General features: G+C 41.1%; 1 protein-coding gene across 1 annotated transcript in view; it reads right to left on the reverse strand.

Moving 5' to 3' along the window:
• Positions 1-483: 483 nt before the first annotated feature.
• Positions 484-24310, reverse strand: part of LOC133640373 (tubulin alpha-1C chain-like) — a 29153-nt gene continuing 5326 nt past the window's right edge. The window contains exons 3-5 of the mRNA XM_062033763.1: positions 2278-2500; positions 1918-2066; positions 484-1836 (exon numbers count right to left, since the gene is read on the reverse strand). Of these exons, the coding sequence (XP_061889747.1) occupies positions 859-1836; positions 1918-2066; positions 2278-2500 (1350 nt within the window). The 3' untranslated portion in view covers positions 484-858. The remainder of the gene's footprint in view (positions 1837-1917; positions 2067-2277; positions 2501-24310) is intronic.

Below are 24310 nucleotides of genomic sequence, written 5' to 3' on the forward strand. Positions count from 1 at the left end.
CATTGTAAACAATAGGGAACTTTGCGGATATGTTCAATTGACTACGTCACGCTACTTCCGGTAGGGAAAAGCCTTTTTTTTAATCAGATACCAAAAGTTGCGATCTTTATCGTCGTTGTTTTATACTAAATCTTTTCAGCAAAAATATGGCATTATCGCGAAATGATCAAGTATGACACATAGAATAGATCTGCTATCCCCGTTTAAATAAAAAAGTCATTTCAGTAGGCCTTTAATCAAATGTGAGAAATGACATCAGATGTGTAAGTGGGACAGTCACAAAAACTGCAAATTCTTAAAATTAAATACAAATGCAAATGGCCTCATGTCAAAAATATAAAATATGAATATATTTCACTTTTACTTTATTTTGAAAAATAACCCGTGGGGTCATCTTCTTTACCGTCCATCAAATGAAAACATGTATACCACAAATAGTATCATCTTTCAGTGATTTATTGTGAGACATTGTTTACAACAAAGAAAAATACAAACAGAAGTTGTATGGTTTAATGAACTTTATTTCATCCTCAAGTTTGCCATATATACATAAATGTATCTCTATAAATTAATGATATTATCACTTCTGCATTGCAGCTCCTCATATATTGACAAACTAAGCGACTAAGCCTACTGAACCTCAAAACCCTATACATTTTACAAAGTAAACAAAAAATAAAGTTTTTATGTAGGAAGTGAATTAAGCGAAATAACGTTTTGCCAGAACGCGTATTTCAGAAAATCTATGCTTAAATTTAGAGTGCTCCAACACATTTTCTGGTTTGAGCAGTCAAACTGCTCACATTCAGGATCACATAGCAATCATTGTTTCCTGAGTATCCAGTGCCTTTGTACCTATTAATATTCCTCTCCCTCCTCTCCCTGATCATCAACAGAGTCGGCTCCGACTTCCTCGTAGTCCTTCTCCAATGCCGCCATGTCCTCTCTGGCCTCAGAGAACTCCCCCTCCTCCATTCCCTCACCAACATACCAGTGAACAAACGCACGCTTGGCGTACATCAGGTCAAACTTGTGGTCGAGTCGAGCCCAGGCCTCTGCAACAGCGGTGGTGTTGCTCAGCATGCACACGGCTCTTTGCACTTTGGCCAGGTCTCCACCAGGAACCACAGTGGGCGGCTGGTAGTTGATGCCCACTTTGAAACCAGTGGGACACCAGTCCACAAACTGGATGGTGCGCTTTGTTTTAATAGTGGCAATAGCAGCATTGACATCTTTTGGCACCACGTCTCCGCGATACAACAGGCAACACGCCATGTACTTGCCGTGGCGGGGGTCACATTTAACCATCTGATTGGCTGGCTCAAAACAAGCATTGGTGATATCTGCCACAGTTAATTGCTCATGGTAGGCCTTTTCAGCAGAGATGATGGGGGCATAGGTGGCTAGAGGGAAGTGGATACGGGGGTATGGAACCAAGTTGGTCTGGAATTCTGCCAGATCAACATTGAGGGCACCGTCGAAACGAAGTGAGGCAGTGATGGAGGATGTGATTTGACTGATGAGCCTGTTCAGGTTAGTATAAGTAGGACGCTCCATGTCAAGGTTTCTGCGGCAGATATCGTAAATGGCCTCATTGTCAACCATGAAGGCGCAGTCGGAGTGCTCCAGGGTGGTATGTGTGGTCAATATGGAATTGTAGGGCTCCACTACAGCTGTGGAGACTTGAGGGGCTGGGTAGATTGAGAACTCTAGCTTGGATTTCTTGCCGTAGTCCACAGATAGACGCTCCATCAAGAGGGAGGTGAAACCAGAGCCAGTGCCACCACCAAAGCTGTGAAATACCAGGAAGCCTTGAAGGCCAGTGCACTGGTCAGCCTGTCATCAGTGAGAATGGATTAGATTAGATTACATATGTGTCCTTATGATTGGGAGTCATGGCTAAATTTGATTCCTTACCAGTTTTCGAATTCTGTCCAGCACAAGGTCAATGATCTCTTTTCCAATTGTGTAGTGACCGCGCGCGTAATTATTGGCAGCGTCTTCCTTGCCAGTGATCAACTGCTCAGGGTGGAAGAGCTGTCGATATGTTCCAGTGCGCACCTCGTCTAGAGAGATTCAATCAAGGCATCTAATTAGTGTTAAGGCAAACAATACTTTTTTGTGACTATGAACGTAAGTAGGTGTTTGTTTACTGTGATTGACAGGAGATCACGTTAAAGTGTATCCCACCTCTTGTACAAACCAAACTGTGTTAAACGCCAGCTGTCATCTGACCCTAAACTAAAACCAAGCTACAAATGAGTGAGGGGAGTATACCGATGACAGTGGGCTCCAGGTCAACAAAAACAGCTCTGGGAACATGCTTTCCTGCTCCGGTCTCACTGAAGAAGGTGTTAAAGGAATCGTCTCCACCTCCAATCGTCTTGTCACTGGGCATCTGTCCATCCGGCTGGATTCCATGTTCCAGGCAGTAAAGCTCCCAGCAGGCGTTGCCAATCTGAACACCTGCCTGGCCGACGTGCACCGAGATACACTCACGCTGCAGGATGAAAAAAAAAAAAGCCATGACGTATCATAACTTTACATTGAATTAACTTTCCAAATATTCCAATAATTTACATATTGGAATTTTTTATGGATGCTGTGAAAAACAAAAACATTGATCAAGAAATATGATAAGCAAAACAAATATCTTTCGAAATACAAATTAACTTTCTTCTGTCGCTTCGTTTTGTGTTGTTTTTATGACAAACTGTAGGATACATACCCCTGCGAGTGATTTTAGATGGGGAACCAACAGAAGCACTGACTGCTCGCTCGCTCGTTAAGAGGGGTACATGCTTTCATGTAAGATTCTCTGAAAGCGTCCAAAAATACCAGAAAAGTCACTAGATTTGCGGAAAAACTGATTCCACAGGGCTCTGAATACTCACTAAGAATTAGGGGTACCTGAAATGAAAATAGTTGCCTGCAACCGAAAACAGAAAATGAGGAAACCCAGGCCGAAAACCGAACAAAATATTTAAAACATTTAACCATTGCATTTATGACTATGACTGAGTACTAACCTTACTAAAATCAAGGCAATGCAATTGCACAAATATGTATTGTTCCAAATATGAAAATTCATAAAATTACTCAAATATTTACCACAAGTATCTGACAAAAAGCGACAACTAGCACCAAGCTGGAAAATTCATGAGCACACAGCATTTCTCGTAGAATGATATATGACTCACATAATGTTTTTTCTGTAGTGACTGTGCCAGAGGTTTACATGCATTCTACTGAAGTGGCAAATTATGCAGCACCAAACAAATAATCTCAAGACCCCCACCATATCAATTCCGAAATAGACGTAGCGTTATTAATAGCTCAGTCTATGGATACTCCTATCTTACTGACAGGATGCAGTGTGTCGCCCAAATCAAACAATGGATGTTCAGCAACTTTTTGCATCTTAACGCTAAGAAAACAGAAATGCTGATTATCGGTCCTGCTAGACACTGGCACCTAAATATTTAGTTAAATAATAATACCACCTTAACATTTGACAACTTAATAATACCACCTTAACCTTTCACAACAAAACAATTATACAAACGACTCAGTAAAGAATCTCGGTATTATCTTCGACCCAACTCACTCGTTTGAGTCACACATTAAGAGTGTTACTAAAACAGCCTTCTTTCATCTACGCAATATCGCTAAAATGTGTCCTTGTCCACCACCGACGCTGAGATCATTATTCATGCGTTCGTTACGTCTCCATCCATCCATCCATCTTCTTCCGCTTATCTGAGGTTGGGTCGCGGGGGCAGCAGCCTAAGCAGGGAAGCACAGACTTCCCTCGCCCCAGCCACCTCGTCCAGCTCCTCCGGGGGGATCCCGAGGCGTTCCCAGGCCAGCCGGGAGACATAGTCTTCCCAACGTGTCCTGGGTCTTCCCCGTGGCCTCCTACCGGTCGGGCGTGCCCTAAACACCTCCCTAGGGAGGCGTTCGGGTGGCATCCTGACCAGATGCCCGAACCACCTCATCTGGGTCCTCTCAACGTGGAGGAGCAGCGGCTTTACTTTGAGCTCCCCCCGGATGGCAGAGCTTCTCACCCTATCTCTAAGGGAGAGCCCCGCCACCCGGCGGAGGAAACTCATTTCGGCCGCTTGTACCCGTGATCTTGTTCTTTCGGTCATAACCCAAAGCTCATGACCATAGGTGAGGATGGGAACGTAGATCGACCGGTAAATTGAGAGCTTTGCCTTCCGGCTCAGCTCCTTCACCACAATGGATCGATACAGCGTCCGCATTACTGAAGACGCCGCACCGATCCGCCTGTCGATCTCATGATCCACTCTTCCCTCACTCGTGAACAAGACTCAGAGGTACTTGAACTCCTCCAGTTGGGGCAGGGTCTCCTCCGCAACCCGGAGATGGCACTCCACCCTTTTCCGGGCGAGAACCATGGACTCGGACTTGGAGGTGCTGATTCTCATCCCAGTCGCTTCACACTCAGCTGCGAACCGATCCAGTGAGAGCTGAAGATCCTGGCCAGATGAAGCCATCAGGACCACATCATCTGCAAAAAGCAGAGACCCAATCTTGCAGCCACCAAACCAGATGCACTCAACGCCTTGACTGCACCTAGAAATTCTGTCCATAAAAGTTATGAACAGAATCAGTGACAAAGGGCAGCCTTGGCGGAGTCCAAACCTCACTGGAAACGTGTCCGACTTACTGCCGGCAATGCGGACCAAGCTCTGGCACTGATCATACAGGGAGCGGACCGCCACAATCAAACAGTCTGATACCCCATACTCTCTGAGCACTCCCCACAGGACTTCCCGAGGGACACGGTCAAATGCCTTCTCCAAGTCCACAAAACACATGTAGACTGGTTGGGCAAACTCCCATGCACCCTCAAGGACCCTGCCGAGAGTATAGAGCTGGTCCACAGTTCCACGACCAGAACGAAAACCACACTGTTCCTCCTGAATCCGAGGTTCTACTATCCGGTGTAGCCTCCTCTCCAGTACACCCGAATAGACCTTACCGGGAAGGCTGAGGAGTGTGATCCCACGATAGTTAGAACACACCCTCCGGTTCCCCTTCTTAAAGAGAGGAACCACCACCCCGGTCTGCCAATCCAGAGGTACCGCCCCGGATGTCCACGCAATGCTGCAGAGTCTTGTCAACCAAGACAGCCCCACAGCATCCAGAGCCTTAAGGGACTCCGGGCGGATCTCATCCACCCCGGGGCCTTGCCACCGAGGAGCTTTTTAACTACCTCAGCAACCTCAGCCCCAAAATAGGAGAGCCCACCACAGATTCCCCAGGCACTGATTCCTCATAGGAAGACGTGTTGGTGGGATTGAGGAGGTCTTCGAAGTATTCCCTCCACCGATCCACAACATCCGCAGTCGAGGTCAGCAGAACACCATCCTCACCATACACGGTGTTGATAGGAGGGGGAAGTCCCCCTCCTGAGGCGGCGGATGGTGGTCCAGAATCGATTCGAAGCCGTCCGGAAGTCGTTTTCCATGGCTCCCCCGAACTCCTCCCATGTCCGAGTTTTTGCCTCCGCGACCGCTGAAGCCGCACACCGCTTGGCCTGTCGGTACCTGTCCGCTGCCTCAGGAGTCCTATGAGCCAAAAGAACCCAATAGGACTCCTTCAGCTTGACGGCATCCCTCACCGCCGGTGTCCACCAACAGGTTCTAGGATTACCGCCACGACAGGCACCAACTACCTTGCGGCCACAGCTCCAATCAGCCGCCTCGACAAGAGGTGCGGAACATGGTCCATTCGGACTCAATGTCCAGCACCTCCCTCGTGACATGTTCAAAGTTCTTCCGGAGGTGGGAATTGAAACTCTCTCTGACAGGAGACTCTGCCAGACGTTCCCAGCAAACCCTCACAATGCGTTTGGGCCTGCCAGGTCTGTCCGGCATCCTCCCCCACCATCGCAGCCAACTCACCACCAGGTGGTGATCGGTAGAAAGCTCCGCCCCTCTCTTTACCCGAGTGTCCAAAACATGAGGCCGCAAATCCGATGACACAACTACAAAGTCGATCATGGAACTGCGGCCTAGGGTGTCCTGGTGCCAAGTGCACATATGGACACCCTTATGTTTGAACATGGTGTTCGTTATGGACAATTTGTGACGGGCACAAAAGTCCAATAACAAAACACCGCTCGGGTTCAGATCCGGGCGGCCATTCTTCCCAATCACCCCTCTCCAGGTTTCACTGTCGCTGCTAACATGAGCATTGAAGTCCCCCAGTAGAACGAGGGAATCACCCGGGGGAGCACTCTCAAGTACTCCCTCGAGTGAATCCAAAAAGGGTGGGTACTCCGAGCTGCGGTTTGGCGCATAAGCGCAAACCACAGTGAGGACCCGTTCCCCCACCCGAAGGCGGAGGGAAGCTACCCTCTCGTCCACCGGGTTGAACTCCAACGTGCAGGCTCTGAGCCGGGGGGAAACAAGGATTGCCACCCCAGCCCGTCGCCTCTCACCGCCGGCAACGCCAGAGTGGAAGAGAGTCCAGCCCCTCTCGAGAGAACTGGTTCCAGAGCCCTTGCTGTGCGTTGAAGTGAGTCCGACTATGTCTAGCCGACTTGCGCACTAGCTCAGGCTCCTTCCCCCCAGCGAGGTGACGTTCCACGTCCCAAGAGCTAGCTTCTGTAGCCGAGGATCGGACCGCCAAGTGCCCTGCCTTCGGCTGCCGCCCAGCTCACATCGCACCCGACCTCTATGACCCTTGCTATGGGTGGTGAGCCCATTGGAGGGGGGTCCCACGTAGCCTCTTCGGGCTGTGCCCGGTCGGGCCCCATGGGGACAGGCCTGGCCACCAGGCGCTCGCCATCGTGCCCCACCTCCGGGCTTGGCTCCAGAGGGGGGCCCCGGTGACCCGCGTCTGGGCGAAGGAAATCTGGGTCCTTTGCTTTTATTTTTCATGGAGGTCTTCAAGCTGCTCTTTGTCTGATCCCTCACCTAGGACCAGTTTGTCTTGAGAGACCCTACCAAGGGGCATTAAGCCCCCGGACAACATAGCTCCTAGGATCATTGGATACGCAAACTCCTCTACCACGGTAAGGTGGCAGCTCAGAGAGGAGCGTTACGTCTCGTCTCGATTAATGTAACATTATTTTTGGGTCTCCCTATGTCTAGCATTAAAATATTAACAGTTGGTACAAAATGCGGCTGCTAGACTTTTGACAAGAACAAGAAAGTTTGATCATATCACGCCTATACTGGCTTCCTGTGCACTTAAGATGCACTTTAAGGTTTTACTACTTATGTATAAAATACTAAACAGTCTAGCTCCATCTTATCTTGCTGATTGTATTGTACCATATATTCCAGCCAGAAACTGCGTCTTATTAGTGATTCCCAGAGCCCAAAAAAAGTCAGCGAGCCATAGAGCGTTTTCTATTCGGGCTCCAGAGTACAGAGATGCTTTTTTTTTTCTTGCCCTGATGTGGGATCTGAGCCGACGATGTCGTTGTGGCTTGTGCAGCCCTTTGCGACATTTGAGACATGAATGATTGATTAAATAAAAAATACAAATTATGTATTTTAATGTATTTCTTAGTCATCATAAAATATTAATGAATGGACCAAATGCTGAATGGCACCAGAGATGGCGTCTACACACGTCACAAAGTCAACGGCGAAAGATAGAGTGGGTTGTTCCACTGCAGAGAAACTAGATTATTAGATAAATTCTCTGCTTTGTCCCGCCCATTGGGAGCTCAGCGTCTCTGGACACTAGTGGATCATCCAAATGATTGGATGATCTGCGTTAGATTGACAGCGAAATGAGCAAATTAGCTACTTTGAAATATAAACCCCCAGCCAGAAAATGTCTCTTTCATTAATTTAATTTAGACACTTGCCAATTTTTTGTGACTTTATCTTCATTTTAAAACGACTGGCGACAGTTTATTTTTCTGTTATTGGAGACTGTACTTGTGTTTGCCGACTCTTAACTTCTGTCAATCTGCAAGATCCCCATAGGCCCAGTGTAAGAACAGGCAGAATCCAAGATGGCAGCTTGTGTGCATGGCTTGAGTGAAGTCTGTGTTTGTCCTCACTAGATCCCATTTGTTTCATGTTTAGTCTTTTTAGTATTCTAATTGGACTTACTCGTCTTTTGAGGAACATTTTTGCGTGGAGGATTGTGGACGTTGTTTGGGTGCAGCGCTCAAGCTCAACAAGGCGTGTGGCTTCTGCTGCACCTGCGGCCGGTCAATCCACACCTGAGGCCTGTAAGCATGACTATGAGGCCCACTATTGTTGCTGCGTCCTGAGCCCTGGTGACCTGTACGAAGTTGTTGCCTACAAAGTCTGCTTCTGCGTGTCTATTGGAGGTCTTCCTTGTCTTCGGTCTATCTGCCTAGACAAGGAAGCCTAAGGTAGACTGCTTGTGTAGCATCCAAGCCTCTTGGGTCTTCGCCTGTCCGGCGTCATGGCTTGCTGTCCTACGCTCCTGCTCATGTTGTGCATCTGCCTGGACCAGGAAGCCTGGTGCCGACGGCTGATGTGACGTCCTGGGTCCTTGTCGGTCTGGCTTAGCCTGTGTAGGGGCCGCCGGGTCAATCTGTCTGCCTTGATCGGGAAGTAAGAAAGGCGCTTCTTTCTTCTGGTGCTTGTTTTTTGGCGTGTTTTGTTCGCTGTGTTGCTTTGTCGGGCCTCAATTCCTGTTTACGTGTGACGTCACACAACATAATTGTCTAATTCAGAGATGGAAAAAAAAACTTAAGATATTCCTGTTTTGTGCTACATGGGAATCAGCATGCGTCCTTCAGTAACTATTGTCCTCTTTTTGGCTTTGCTGCACCCATTAAAGAGCTATGGACAGTCTTATGTGGGCTCTGTACCGAGGATGTCGTTGTGGCTTGTGCAGCCCTTTGAGACACTTGTGATTTAGGGCTACATAAATAAACATTGATTGATTGATTGATTATGATAATCACCTAAATGTGAAAAGTGTTGGCACCTGCCCTATAGCTTTTCTATATCCAGGGCAACCTCCAGTACAATTGGAAAATTATATAAATCTGTCTCCAGCTCAACCCAGAGACCTACCTAAACTCAAATGTATATTTGCTTTACATGAGTACCTCACAAATCCACTAAATGGAGGGGCTTTAGCATGCAAAATAATTAAAAGTAAATCAATTATTAAGCAGGGGCTGTTAATTGCTTTAATTCTACTTTTGTCCGGAAATGTGTAACCAAATCCTGGACCAGCTTCAATGCTCCCAGACTGATTTTAAATCATTGTCTGGTCTTAAATATGTATGAATGTACAGAGTTTACTAGCAAAGATGGACATGGTCAGAATTTGGGTGGAATTAACAGAGGCAGATGTTTTTTTGATTTTGGAAACTTGGCTTGCTAAGTCTCAGAGGTGGGACCAAGTCATTGTTTTGCAAGTCATAAGTAAGTCTCAAGTCTTTGCCCTCAAGTCCCGAGTCAAGACAGGCAAGTCTCGAGTCAAGTCCAAAGTCAAGACTGGAAAGTCTCAAGTCAACTCCCAAGTCCTGCATTTTGAGATTCGAGTCCTTTTAACCACAGACTAATATATTTACACAGATTGTGTATGCTTTTTAAAATTTAAAACACTATTTATTAAAACAAGTACATTTGAAATTGCAGAAAAAAAAATAGGTATGACATTGGACTTCATAATAGCACTATTACCCAGTCATTTTAAACATTTAACTCATTCCTTTACAGAATAAACACATTTGAAAAAACAAGTGCAACTGTACTTATTTGCACAAAAGTGTTTAACATTGTATTTCCATGGCATATTGCATTGTAACTAGTTCCACAGCAGTTTCTATCCTGTTCTTATCTTATCTCATTGATCTCATCTCATACTGTATGTGTGAAAAACAATACATGAACATAACAATGAACAGAGTTGTACTTTTTAGATGTCAGGGCCCTATGCAATATGTACACATATTCTTAATATAGTATACATTTTAACTGACCTTTATTTGACTATGTTTGTCTTTTTGTAGGTGGCTAAAATACACGGTGCTGCTGACCACCGTCTAACGTTACGTTACTGTGTGTGATACATTGACTAACGTAACGTTATGTATAGGTACCTCTTGCAACCCTGCTTAAAAAAATCACTTGACAAAAAGTATGAATGAGGCAGCGAACTGCAGTGGACGCAACAGATTGTCGTGTTTGCAATGACGTTATAGCCACAGACATTTTATAAGTAGTGGCTGCTGTGACGCGAGAAATTCGGCCGCCATCTTGAAGTGGTGATCAGGAGCCGGCGAGCAGCCTAAACTGACAGTTGACAGGTAGAAAACAAAGATGGTGTTCAGCATTTTCCTGCTCAAATGAGCGGACTGTTGAAAATAGGAATCGGGGGATTACTTTCCACAAGTAAGATTTAACATTAACGTACTATTGGTTGTATTTTGTGAAAATAATATTACCACAGAGTTGAGGGAGCAAAGATCTTCAATATTTGTATGTGAAAATCACAAAGAAATCTTCTGGGGGAGGATGCCCCCCTACACAGTTTTGGTTTACAAACTTTCAGCCCCACCTAAAACAAAATTCACCAACCGCCACTGATTATGATGCATTCTCATTTTAGTCAAAGTATAAGACAATAATTTCTTAACAGTATAATTGAAACCAGGAATAAGTCTTCAAGTAACAATATTCAAATACTAACATTGTTGGGTAAAACAGAATTTGGTTTTATTCTGAATCCAGTGAAACAGATTGGTGGTTTTAGCTGATATAAAGACTTTCAGGTGTTTATATATGTTTATGTTTAAGTATTTGGCAGACGCTTTTATCCAAAGCGACATACCTAAAAAAATACATATAAAACAATCACTGTAAACATTATAATTTCAGGGAAGTATAGTAATTTATTATTCATAGTAAACTATGAATAATAAAACATATGTCATTTATCATAGCTACACGTATGACAAAAAAATGTGTGCAAATCAGTGGTATTCAGTGAGGTAAAATGAATTAAATGCGCTGACAGTTCATTGCTCCTGCCAAATGAATTGCACTGAGTGGAGCGGATCACCACTCCAAGATGGCGGCCCCGCGTCTCGTCAGCGCCAGTAGGCAGTAGCGCTTGATGCTGCGTACCCTTATAAGATGTCTATGGTTATAACGTTAGCAGTGAGTTTACAGCCTCACTGATTTAACTACACAGCAAATAAAAGTTACATTACTTAGCGAATAAACGTTAGCTTACATTCAAAACTTACCGTTTGTGCAACTTCAAATGTCGAACGAAGTTGGAAGTTGTTGCGTCTACGTCTGTAATCTTCGAATCGCATGTTTTGCATACTGCAATTTGTTTTTTGTTGACCAACTCGTAGTTTTAATGTTGTACTGACAGGCAGCACACACGCTGACAGACACACACGTACAAAATGAAAGATACGGAGCGCTCCTTAATAACTTTTTAATCTTTGGGTTTTGGGGAAAGTAGCAAATCTTGTCAATTCAAAAGGCTCAAGTCCAAGTGAAGTCACAAGTCATTGATGTTAAAGTCTAAGTCGAGTTGCAAGTCTTTTTACATTTTGTCAAGTCGAGTCTAAAGTCATCAAATTCATGACTCGAGTCTGACTTGAGTCCAAGTCATGTGACTCGAGTCCACACCTCTGCTAAGTCTATTACAAATGAAGACATTACCATTCATGGGTATAATGTTTACTGCACCGATAGACCAACAAAAGGCGGAGGTGTAGCTATTTATGTGGAATCCAGATTTAATGCTTCAATTGTTCTTTCCCAGTCAATCAGTAAACAAATTGACTTTTTGACTCTGGATGTAGAAAATAGTCAAATCACTACATATTACTGTGGTTGGGTGTCACAGGCTTCCACTGCTTCAAAAGAGGCGCTAGTCATTAAAACAGCTTTTGGATAATTTAAAGTACCAGTAGAGTGGAAAAACAAGTTGCCTGTATATTGAAGCTATATATGATAATAGCTTCAATATACAGGCAACTTGTTTTTCCACTCTATTTTGATCAAAACAGTATCAATTTCACAGAGATTCCCCAAGCCATTTTGAGAGAAAATTAGGAAGCCAGTCACATGATCGCGTCGTCGCACTTGGAACCAAAGGTCCCTTCCCTCTCAACAATGTTAATCAACAGACTTTGTGAGAGCCAACAACCATTTTATTTTGGAAAAATTATGATCCAGGACATTATATTTTTGAGCCCAAATACAAAGAGGATGAGCAATAAGTTTTAGAAGCCGAGTGATGGATGCAGTTTCATTGTGACACTAGCATTCGCAGCATTGCTGGGTGTTAAACATTAGGTGTGTGGGAAAAAAATCGATTCAAATTTGAATCGCGATTCTCACGTTGTGCGATTCAGAATCGATTCTCATTTTTAAAAAATCTTTTATTTTTATTTTTTTAATTTTTTTATTTCTTCATTTTTTCATTTTTTTATTCTTATTTATTTAATTAATCAATCCAACAAAACAACACAGCAATACCATAACAATGCAATCCAATTCCAAAACCAAACCCAACCTAGCAACACTCAGAACTGCAATAAACAGAGCAATTGAGGAGACACAAACACGACAAAGAACAAACCAAAAGTAGTGAAACAAAAATGAATATTATCAACAACAGTATCAATATTAGTTACAATTTCAACATAGCAGTGATTAAAAATCCCTCATTGACATTATCATTAGACATTTATAAAAAATATAATAAAAGAACAATAGTGTCACAGTGGCTTACACTTGCATTGCATCTCATAAGCTTGACAACATACTGTTTCCAATATTTTCACAAAGATAAAATAAGTCATATTTTTGGTTCATTTAATAGTTAAAACAAACTTACATTATTGCAATCAGTTGATAAAACATTGTCCTTTACAATTATAAAAGCTTTTTACAAAAATCTACTACTCTGTTTGCATGTCAGCAGACTGGGGTAGATCCTGCTGAAATCCTATGTATTGAATGAATCGAGAATCGTTTTGAATCGGGAAAATATCGTTTTTGAATCGAGAATCACGTTGAATCGGAAAAAATCGATTTTGAATCAAATCGTGGCCCCAAAAATCGATATTGAATCGAATCGTGGGACACCCAAAGATTCGCAGCCCTAGTAAACATACAAACTAACAATAACAAATCAGACTAAAACAAACACTAATATTTTCACTCTTGCCCAGCCCGACGGGACGCTCACGCAATTCCGTTCAAATGAAGATTCAATTGCAATCCTCACGAAGGGTTAAAAAAAAAAAGTTCCTGCAGGAAGTGCTTTGTGAGTTCTATTTCGCCATCTCGAGTTGACCAGCCTGTTAGACCATGGCCACAATTTTCTACTACCAGGTGAGAACTGCATAATTATAATCTAGAATTTACTTTTCGCAATTTTGAGACAAAGCAGAAGCAGCCGTCGGCTCAGTGTCAATAATAGGAGCGTAAGCTAGCATTACCTCACTGCTATCAATGTGCCGCTAAAATAGTCAGTTTGCATTGGCAATTATGACAATTGGTTAATTTTCAGGTCACGACATGCAAATGGAATATTGTTGGCAGTTTTTGGATGTTTAGAGAGATAATGAGCGCTACAGAGGACCCTCAATATATTGAATCAATTGTTGGCTATTTATTTACAATTTCGAACGCATAAAAAACCCAAAGAGATGTGGTGTTTATCGTTCACAACCCTATGTTTACATAAGGATTGTGAATTTATCATAAACACCATATCTCTTTCTAATGTTTGCGTATTTCCAGAGTGCAGAAGTGTTACTACTGTGATGTGTCAATGGCATGTTGTGATGTTAAACTGTGTTTTCACATACTTTGCTGATTGTAAATGCAATTGGATATGGTTTAATGGATACAATGAAACACAAATGAGCTTATAAACTCAACTTGTTTCCTCACTACAACGGTACTTTAAATTACACAGAATTACTTATGACAGGAGACTTTTACTGGGACCGGTTGAATGCAACTTCTGATGAATTTAAAAGGTTTTGTGATTCAGTTAATCTTGTCAACTTTCCCACCAGGCCTAATCGCAAAATTCCAGATAAATGATTGATTTTAACTAATGCGCCTCATAAGGTCTCTTCCTTGGTTGTATTCTGAAATGATTTGAGTGATCATTGTGTTATTGCTGCATGTAGAAATACTAAGATTCTGAAATACAAACCTTGTATTGTTTGTAGAAGGACTCTTAAAACATTTTAATGAACAAACCTTTCATTGTGATTTGTCTAATGTGGACTGGGAACATATAAATCTAATACCAGTCATAGAGCTAGCTTGGACGTTTTTCAAATACATTTTCATGCAAATTATTAATAATCATGCACCTTTAGAGAAATAGGGGCGAGAAAATCCTCGGTTTTCTCCAGAACATAATTCATGAGCGTAAAGGCATGGGATAAGACAAAACAGTAATTCTGCCACTGATTGGTCCTTTCTTAGATAGCTTTGAAATCAATGCACTTCGCTTATCAAAAAGGCAAAATCAGAATATTTTTGTCCGTCATCATTGAGAACCTCAACAACCCACAGAAATGTTGGAAAATGATCAAATCTGTCTGTAAATAAAAACACAGCAACTCTTCCCACATTTGTACTAAAAAGATTCAGTGCCAGTTTATGATCGAACTGAATTGTTTTAACCAGCATTTTTTATCACTTGGTTCTCTATTTGACTTAAAAGGGACAACTATAAGCAATCCTTATACATAATCTCCCACGTTTTCTGGAGATACTTTTAATTGTACTGCTTTTACTTGTCTTGAAGTGCATAAAGCTCTAACACATTAGACCACAGAAAGCACCCTGGACCTGACGTGATTAAACTTTATTTTTAAAGCTGGCAGCTAATTTTATAGCAGAGTCACTTTCAATTATTTTTAATCTGTCAGTTAAAAAAAGACATTCCATCAGTTTCAAAATCTACTTTTGTCTTCCCTGTATTAAAGGGAGGTGATCCAGTTCTAAATAATTATTGGCCAATATCAATTTGTGTCTTATCAAAAATTATTGAATATCTTGTTTGTGATCAGTTCAAATAAATGTATTTTAAATATCAGGCTTCAGAAAAAAGCACAGCACTATCACTGCTACAATGAAGGTGGTAAATGACATCACTGCAAACAATACTGTGCCTCACTTTTTATTGATCTCTGACACTGTAGACCATCCTATTTTAAAACGCAGGCTGTTTCTCAGTTGACTGTCAGAACATATGGTCGCTTGGTTGTCAAATTATTTAGGAAACACCACCCAGAGGGCCTATGTTCGAAATTTGTCACTGTTCAGAAGGGGTGCCTAGGGGATCTGTTTTCGGGCCCCTCTTATTTATCTTGTACACCAATGATCTTGAACAACATTTCTCTGATGCTAATATGCATTTTTATGCTGACTATAAAATTATTGTTTTGGATCATCTCTTGATGTGCAGAATTCACTTATTACTTAAAGCTGGTTCTCAATGTTGACAAGACAAAAGTTGTGCTGTTTTCCAATCATAGGAAGGGGCCTCAAACTCCCCCGATTGAAAGTACATTTTATTTATAGAGCGCTTTTCACAGATTAAAATCACAAAGTGCTGTACAAAACTTAGGCGAATTAAATCAAACAATTCAATTAAAAAACAGGGGCAACGTCATGAAAAGGATACAAAGTGGATTAAAAATTATAATTAAAAGGTGCATTAACTAAAAGCTTTACTAAAAAGAGAAGTCTTCAATTGTTTAAAAGTGTCAACACAGTTAAGATCACGGAGAGACTGGTGCAAGTTGTTCCACAGTCTGGATTGCCAGGTCTCCACAAGTTTTAAAATTGAGTTTTTGGGATCTTTAGGAGACCCTGGCCTGGACCGTAGGATGCGCCCTGAAGTGTAGGGGCACAACAAATCATTGATGTACTGAGGGGCAACGCACAAAAAGTCAGGACTAAAATCTTACAACTCTATGCGGAATTTGACTGCAAGCCAAGCCTGGATAAAATGGGTGTTCTGGGCGCACTGTCAAAAGTCTGGCAGCCGCATTTTGTACCGTCTGAAGTCTCTTTAGCTTGTTGAAAAGAGTGAAAAGAGAATTGCAATAGTCAATACGAGACGAAATGAACGCGTGAATGATCATTTCGAGATCCAATTTTGACAGCAAATTTCTCACTTCAGAACTATTTCTCAGGTGATAAAAACTGTATTTGGCCAGTTGACGACAGTGATCCTCCAAAGACATTGACTGATCGAACACAATCTCAAGGATTCTGAGGCTGCTTTTAACAGATGCCCGTTCCAACATTAGCACGGCTAATTGCGGTTTGTGCTACTGTATGTGCATCAAACACATATGGGGTGGTATTTGCTTGGCACACTATAATGCATTACATGTAATGATTTTCTACTTCAATTGACATGGTAGGAGGCTATATGATTTATGCGTAACATGGTCTTTGCGTAATGTGGGTTGGCTCAAAGAATCGCACTCTGCAGTGAAAGATGGTGATGTGCGTAAATGGAAGAGAAAGTTGGATGCAACATGGAGGTATACTGAACGACATGTGGCACTAATTTTACTGTTGGTCTTGGCTTGCCATCAAAGTATATTATATATAATTATATAATTATAACAACATTTTAGCCGACTCCAGACGAAAATATTGCTGCGTAACTTTACAAATACATTTGGCTAATCAACATCAGTAAAATGTGGCATCTTGTATCTCAGTAAACCATCTTGCAAGAAGCATAAACAAGAGAAATCTACAGCGTAGGACTCGCCGATTGCCATTTGAAGTTCCTTGGAGTAGGATTCGGATTCGGCTGCGTATTTGGCAACCTCAGTCATGGAGAGTGGGAGGGGACTACATAATTTTGACCGTGATTGCAGTACCATTTCTGGCCATATTACTAAATAAAGCTCCTTTAAAGGCTTTTAAATCTAAAAAAAAGCATTTGAAGCAGCCTCAGTTATCTGTAACTGTTTTACTTGATTTACATTCTGTCATTTAAATGTGTAATGTGAATATAATTTTATGTGTAACGTTGCTGCCTCTTGGCCAGGACTCCCTTGAAAAATAGTTTTTTAATCTCAATGAGATTTTTTTCCTGGTTAAATAAAGGTTAAAGAAAAAAAAGAAAAATGAATTTACACAACAGCTTGAGATTTGTATGCCCTTTCATAGAGGGCACATTCTGCGTTTACAGATCTGTGTTCGAAGGTCTATCTTGGATAAACTGAAGTACATCCACACCGCAGATTCTTTGCCCCCACTCCTGCAATCGCGTGCTTCTTGCTTGTGTCATCACAATCACATCTCGGATGGCGATGAGACCGTCTACAGGAGAGAGGTGGACCGGCTGGCGTCCTAGTGCAGCCTCAACAACCTGGAGCTGAACGCCCAGAAAACAGTGGAGATGATCATGGACTTCAGGAAAGTCACAGCCCCACCATCCCCCCTCACCCTGATTAACTCTCCCACCCCCGTCTCCATTGTGGACTCCTTCCGTCCGTTTCTTGGGCACCACCATCACCCAGGACCTCAAGTGGGAGCCGACCATCAGCTCCCTCATCAAGAAGGCCGAGCAGAGGATGTACTTCCTGCGGCAGCTGAGGAAACTTAAGGTGCCGACCGAGATGCTGGTGCAGTTTTACTCAGCCATCATCGAGTCCATCCTCACCTCCTCCATCACCGTGTGGTTCCCCGGCGCCACAGTCCAGGATAAGCATCGACTGCAGCGCATCGTACGTGCTGCTGAGAAGGTGATTGGCTGCAAGCTCCCATCCCTCCAGGACCTGTTCTCCTCCAGGACCAGGAGGCATGTGGGTCGGATCACAGCTGACTCTTCTCACCCTGGACACAAACTGTTCTCCCCTCTCCCCTCAGGCAGGAGACTATGGTCCATCCAGACCCACACCTCGCGCCACCTGAACAGTTTTTTCCCCTCGGCCATCAGCAGTAGCTCCTTTAAATTCTTTTCTAAGTCTATAACAAGATCTGATAGCTCAGTTACAGCTCTTTTTATTACCAAATCTGTGTTATGTGTTTTATGTTGCACGATTGCACCAAGAAAAATTCCTAGTTTGTGAACCCGTTCTCAAACAATGGCAATAAAAACTATTCTGATTCTGATTCTGACAACATTAAGTTTAGGCAGTGCTGTTTTGGTAATAAAAGTATTTAAATCGAAAGCTGATATTGCAATTTTGGGTCAATTTCAGCCGAAATGTTGGTGCATCTCTCTTAAGTATAGCGATAAAGTTGCTAATATGGCAACACTGAGCCCTCCAGCTACATCCTCTATCACAGTCCAGGTTCCTCATGTGAAAAACTGTGGAATTTTGACAAAGCCGCGATACGCCAGAAACCCCAAACGTGTGTTGCAATTAAAAAGAAAGTGTAGGAAGGTAACCGCACCTCAAGTCACACCCTCTTTTCACCTTGCCTTTAAAAATGTGAAAGTCAATGCAAAGTGGCTAATGAGCTAAATTTCAAGCAGGGAAGAGAAATATGACTGACGGCAGTACTTTGCGCCTTTGTCACTGGTGTTTGTAGAGCTGTAAAACTTGTTATAACGTTGTCTCATAGTGAAGGAGGAGGAAGCTGCCTTCAGCTTCCTCCTCCTTCACTATGAGACAATTCTGGTATGCCGTATTCGTGAATGAACACAAGCATATGTTTAATGTATATATTTCATGTTTCAATGTGTACACTTGTATGTAAAAAATAAATTACTCCAACAATTAAATGTGTGAGGCTTATATTTTGTGCTTTACAGCCCAGAAATTATGGTAACAGTCGATACAGAGCAAACATTTCAAATCGATGGAACTAATCGAAATAACTGAGGAAATTATTACTGCAATAAATTGCAAAAAGTCTGCAGCCAAATTGTTTATATTATGAACTTACCAAAAGTGTTGGTATTTAATTAATATCCATCCATCCATCCATCCATGTTCAACAGCTTGTCCCTTTCATGGGTTAAAGCTAATAGTAATAAGTGAAGCTGTGTGAATTATGACTCCCAAACAACTTTGTTGTATCCACCGACAGGTTCTACCACCACCTGTCAATATACATGTATTAATGTATTTGTGATTGTCTAAATAGCTTAACTTATATTTGTGCAGTAACTATTCATTCCTTTATATTTTATTTATATATGATATATGATGTACTCATTTCTAACATACAACATAATTTCTGTGAATTTTAACTTCTTAATAACTTAATTTATACATGTCCATATGCTTCATTTGGAGTGATAGTTACTCTATATACAAACTGTTATATCTACCATTACACATCTTTGTTACCACTAATTTGTGAATTGTACACAAATCAACACAGTAAGTATTAGCAATTGCTGTTAATGGTAGGTTTAAATACGATCTGCTTCTTCCTACTCTTTTTCTTACATGTTGAAATGTGAAACTGTAAATATATGATGTACCACAATGTAATATTGGATGCATGTTCAAAATAAAGTAAAACCCTTACCATAACTATTAGTAACAAATGAAATGATCACGTGTCCAAGCAATTGTTGTTTGTATGTAGCTTTGTTAGGATGAGAATACACTTGTGCATAATGGTACAATAATACTTTTTGCAACAACAGCTACCGTCAGTTTAATGTAAAATATAAACGTTGACGGTTAATGCAATGATTAAGCATTTCAAGATAAAACAATACATAAATATACATTTCATTTAATTATTTATTTGCTTAAAATTGGATAGAAAAATTTGCATTACTTCATAACTTAATGTGTCACCTTTAGGCATGTCTCTAAAAAGTGCTCACACCAAGTAACAAGTTTGCGTACTGCTGCGCATATTTTCACGTTACACAGAGCAAACATTTCAAATCGATGGAACTAATCGAAATAACTGAGGAAATTATTACTGCAATAAATTGCAAAAAGTCTGCAGCCAAATTGTTTATATTATGAACTTACCAAAAGTGTTGGTATTTAATTAATATCCATCCATCCATCCATGTTCAACAGCTTGTCCCTTTCATGGGTTAAAGCTAATAGTAATAAGTGAAGCTGTGTGAATTATGACTCCCACACAACTTTGTTGTATCCACCGACAGGTTCTAGCACCACCTGTCAATATACATGTATTAATGTATTTGTGATTGTCTAAATTGCTTAACTTATATTTGTGCAGTAACTATTCATTCCTTTATATTTTATGTATGTATGATATATGATGTACTCATTTCTAACATACAACATAATTTCTGTGAATTTGAACTTCTTAATAACTTAATTTATACATGTCTATATGCTTCATTTGGTGTGATAGTTACTCTATATACAAACTGTTATATCTACCATTACACATCTTTGTTACCACTAATTTGTCAATTGTACACAAATCAACACAGTATGTATTAGCAATTGCTGTTAATGGTAGGTTTAAATAAGATCTGCTTCTTCCTAGTCTTTTTCTTACACGTTGAAATGTGAAACTGTAAATATATGATGTACCACAATGTAATATTGGATGCATGTTCAAAATAGAGTAAAACCCTTACCATAACCATTAGTAACAAATAAAATGATCACGTGTCCAAGCAATTGTTGTTTGTATGTAGCTTTGTTAGGATGAGAATACACTTGTGCATAATGGTACAATAATACTTTTTGCAACAACATCTACCGTCAGTTTAATGTCAAATATAAACGTTGACGGTTAATGCAATGATTAAGCATTTCAAGATAAAACAATACATAAATATACATTTCATTTAATTATTTATTTGCTTAAAATTGGATAGAAAATTTTGCATTACTTCATAACTTAATGTGTCACCTTTAGGCATGTCTCTAAAAAGTGCTTACACCAAGTAACAAGTTTGCGTACTGCTGCGCATATTTTCACGTTGTGTTGCATACGTTGCCTTTTAACGCCAAAGCAACATTTTGCGCAACTTTTCGCCCCAGTTTTGGGTGTAGTAGACAAGCTTCAAAATTGTGGACCTTCATGTGTATGAGAAATGTTAAGTAGTGTTACAATGCCATCCACTGTACACAGTTGAGATAACAGCGGCGGGCCGTGCATTTCACATGAAAGCCGAGTTTGAAAAATACCTAAAAAAACAATTTTATGTCACCACATGACCACAGATGGAGAAATACTATACAGAAACACACTTGCTCACTACTATACATTGAATCAACGGGCTATTTTCCGCCGCATTTAATAATTAATAAACCTGCATCAGCCATTAAAACATCTCTACATGGTACTGTCAAAAACTAAAATAATTGTAAAAACATATTTAACGTGAAAAAATAAGGCAATAAAATATTTGAACTCACAATACCGCTCATAGTTGGTAGATTCGATAAACCTGCATCAGCCATTAAAACATCTCTACATGGTACCGTCAAAAACTAAAATAATTGTAAAAACATATTTAACGTGAAAAAATAAGGCAATAAAATATTTGAACTCACAATACCGCTCATAGTTGGTAGATTCGATTGGAAGTGGCGGACAAACCATTTCACCGGCTGGGACAGGTTAGCGAGGGGTCAGCCGACCTCGTCTCACGAGATCTAGCTTCTCTTGAAATGTCCTTCTTGCAAGTCTGCAACCTGATCAATGTTGTGTTCTGCTTTGGCCATTATGGGTTAAAAAAGCAAGTTATCAGCCTAGCCTAGCTGCCTGCACCGTTAACCGACAGCGCACAGACCAGCTGCTTTGTTCATTCAGAAGGCCCTGGCAAATTTCACACAGCGTTGGCAACAAGGGAGCTGAATTCTGATTGAATAAAAGCTCCCATGAAAAATAAGCAACACTGTAGCCTAATATGACAAAGAGCACATGATAAATATGTCTGTATATTTAGGGAAAGTAAATTAAAAATATAATTAACTTGTAACAATTTATGATCATGATTTAGGTTAGGCCAGCAGAGAAGGCCTTGCTGACCCTGATGGCCCACCACTGCAATCCCAGCACAAAGTTTTTGACCAAACATACACACTCATGTATGAACTGATGACCAAAAATAAGCACTCATCAAGCCTAATATAAACATCTAAACTGATCTGTAAATCAGTGGTCCTAAATACTAACTCAAGGGTGTACAAAATGCAACCTGAGGGCAATTTGTATCTATTTTAATTTTGGTGGAAGACCCCTGCTGTGATGTGTATAAGAGGGTGAAGATGCAGAGGCAGATCTATTTCTGACAGTAAGGAAGGCATATTGATCTAAATATCGATACCAAGGTGGGTATTAGTATTGTATTGATCCTATTGTAATGGGATCGATACCATGGTTGCACTGGAAATAAAAAAATATGTACTGTTCTTCAAAACTGAAATATGAATGTCTGAATATTAGTAGCCTTTTTGTGTTTAAGTATTGAAGTATTCCTATTAAGACTACGTATCGATTAGTTGGACATATTACTATTATCATTATTATAGACAATTTGGTTATTATTACTAGTTGCAGCTGTGTGTACTACAAAATAAGGAACTTTATTATGCAGTTAGATTGTTTTATAAAATGTTTTTACAAACCCCGTTTCCATATGAGTTGGGAAATTGTGTTAGATGTAAATATAAACGGAATACAATGATTTGCAAATCCTTTTCAACCCATATTCAATTGTATGCACTACAAAGACAAGATATTTGATGTTCAAACTCAAACTTTATTTTTTTTTTGCAAATAATAATTAACTTACAATTTCATTGCTGCAACACGTGCCAAAGTAGTTGGGAAAGGATATGTTCACCACTGTGTTACATGGCCTTTCCTTTTAACAACACTCAGTAAACGTTTGGGAACTGAGGAGACCAATTTTTTAAGCTTTTCAAGTGGAATTATTTCCCATTCTTGCTTGATGTACAGCTTAAGTTGTTCAACAGTCCGTTGTCGTATTTTACACTTCATAATGCACCACACATCTTCAATGGGAGACAGGTCTGGACTACAGGCAGGCCAGTCTAGTACCTGCACTATTTTACTATGAAGCCACGCTGTAGTAACACGTGGCTTGGCATTGTCTTGCTGAAATAAGCAGGGGTGTCCATGAAAAAGACGTTGCTTGGATGGCAACATATGTTGCTCCAAAACCTGTATGTACCTTTCAGCATAAATGGCGCCTTCACAGATGTGTAAGTTACCCATGTCTTGGGCACTAATACACCCCCATACCATCACAGATGCTGGCTTTTCAACTTTGCGCCTATAACAATCCGGATGGTTCTTTTCCTCTTTGGTCCAGAGGACACCACGTCCACAGTTTCCAAAAACAATTTGAAATGTGGACTCGTCAGACCACAGAACACTTTTCCACTTTGTACCAGGCTCTTAGATGAGCTCAGGCCCAGCGAAGCCGACGGCGTTTCTGGGTGTTGTTGATAAACGGTTTTCGCCTTGCATAGGAGAGTTTTAACTTGCACTTACAGATGTAGCGACCAACTGTAGTTACTGACAGTGGGTTTCTGAAGTGTTCCTGAGCCCATGTGGTGATATCCTTTACACACTGATGTCGCTTGTTGATGCAGTACAGCCTGAGGGATCGAAGGTCACGGGCTTAGCTGCTTACGTGCAGTGATTTCTCCAGATTCTCTGAACCCTTTGATGATATTACGGAGTGTAGTTGGTGAAATCCCTAAATTCCTTGCAATAGCTAGTTGAGAAGGGTTTTTCTTAAACTGTTCAACAATTTGCTCACGCATTTGTTGACAAAGTGGTGACCCTCGCCCCATCCTTGTTTGTGAATGACTGAGCATTTTATGGAATCTACTTTTATACCCAATCATGGCACCCTCCTGTTCCCAATTTGCCTGTTCACCTGTGGGATGTTCCAAATAAGTGTTTGATGAGCATTCAACTTTATCAGTATTTATTGCCACCTTTCCCAACTTCTTTGTCACATGTTGCTGGCATTAAATTCTAAAGTTAATGATTATTTGCAAAAAAAAAAAATGTCTCAGTTTGAACATCAAATATGATGTTTTTGTAGCATATTCAACTGAATATGGGTTGGAAATGATTTGCAAATCATTGTATTCCGTTTATGTTTACATCTAACACAATTTCCCAACTCATATGGAAATGGGGTTTGTATTTGCATAAAATCTGTGTCATTATCATTAGTCAAACCATAGCAACTAACTAAAATGGTGCAATGATCATGGCATTTAGTAAAAGTACTGGTGTCTGCGATAATTTCTACGGCTTATCCCTTTCTGGGTCGCGGGGGGTGCTCACTTTCAATATTTTTTTTCCCACTGTTTTCCCACCTCTGGTTTGTGACAGGCCAAAACAATAAG

The sequence above is a fragment of the Entelurus aequoreus genome, linkage group LG02 (assembly GCF_033978785.1).
Source record: "Entelurus aequoreus isolate RoL-2023_Sb linkage group LG02, RoL_Eaeq_v1.1, whole genome shotgun sequence".
In the NCBI taxonomy this organism is placed as follows: domain Eukaryota; kingdom Metazoa; phylum Chordata; class Actinopteri; order Syngnathiformes; family Syngnathidae; genus Entelurus; species Entelurus aequoreus.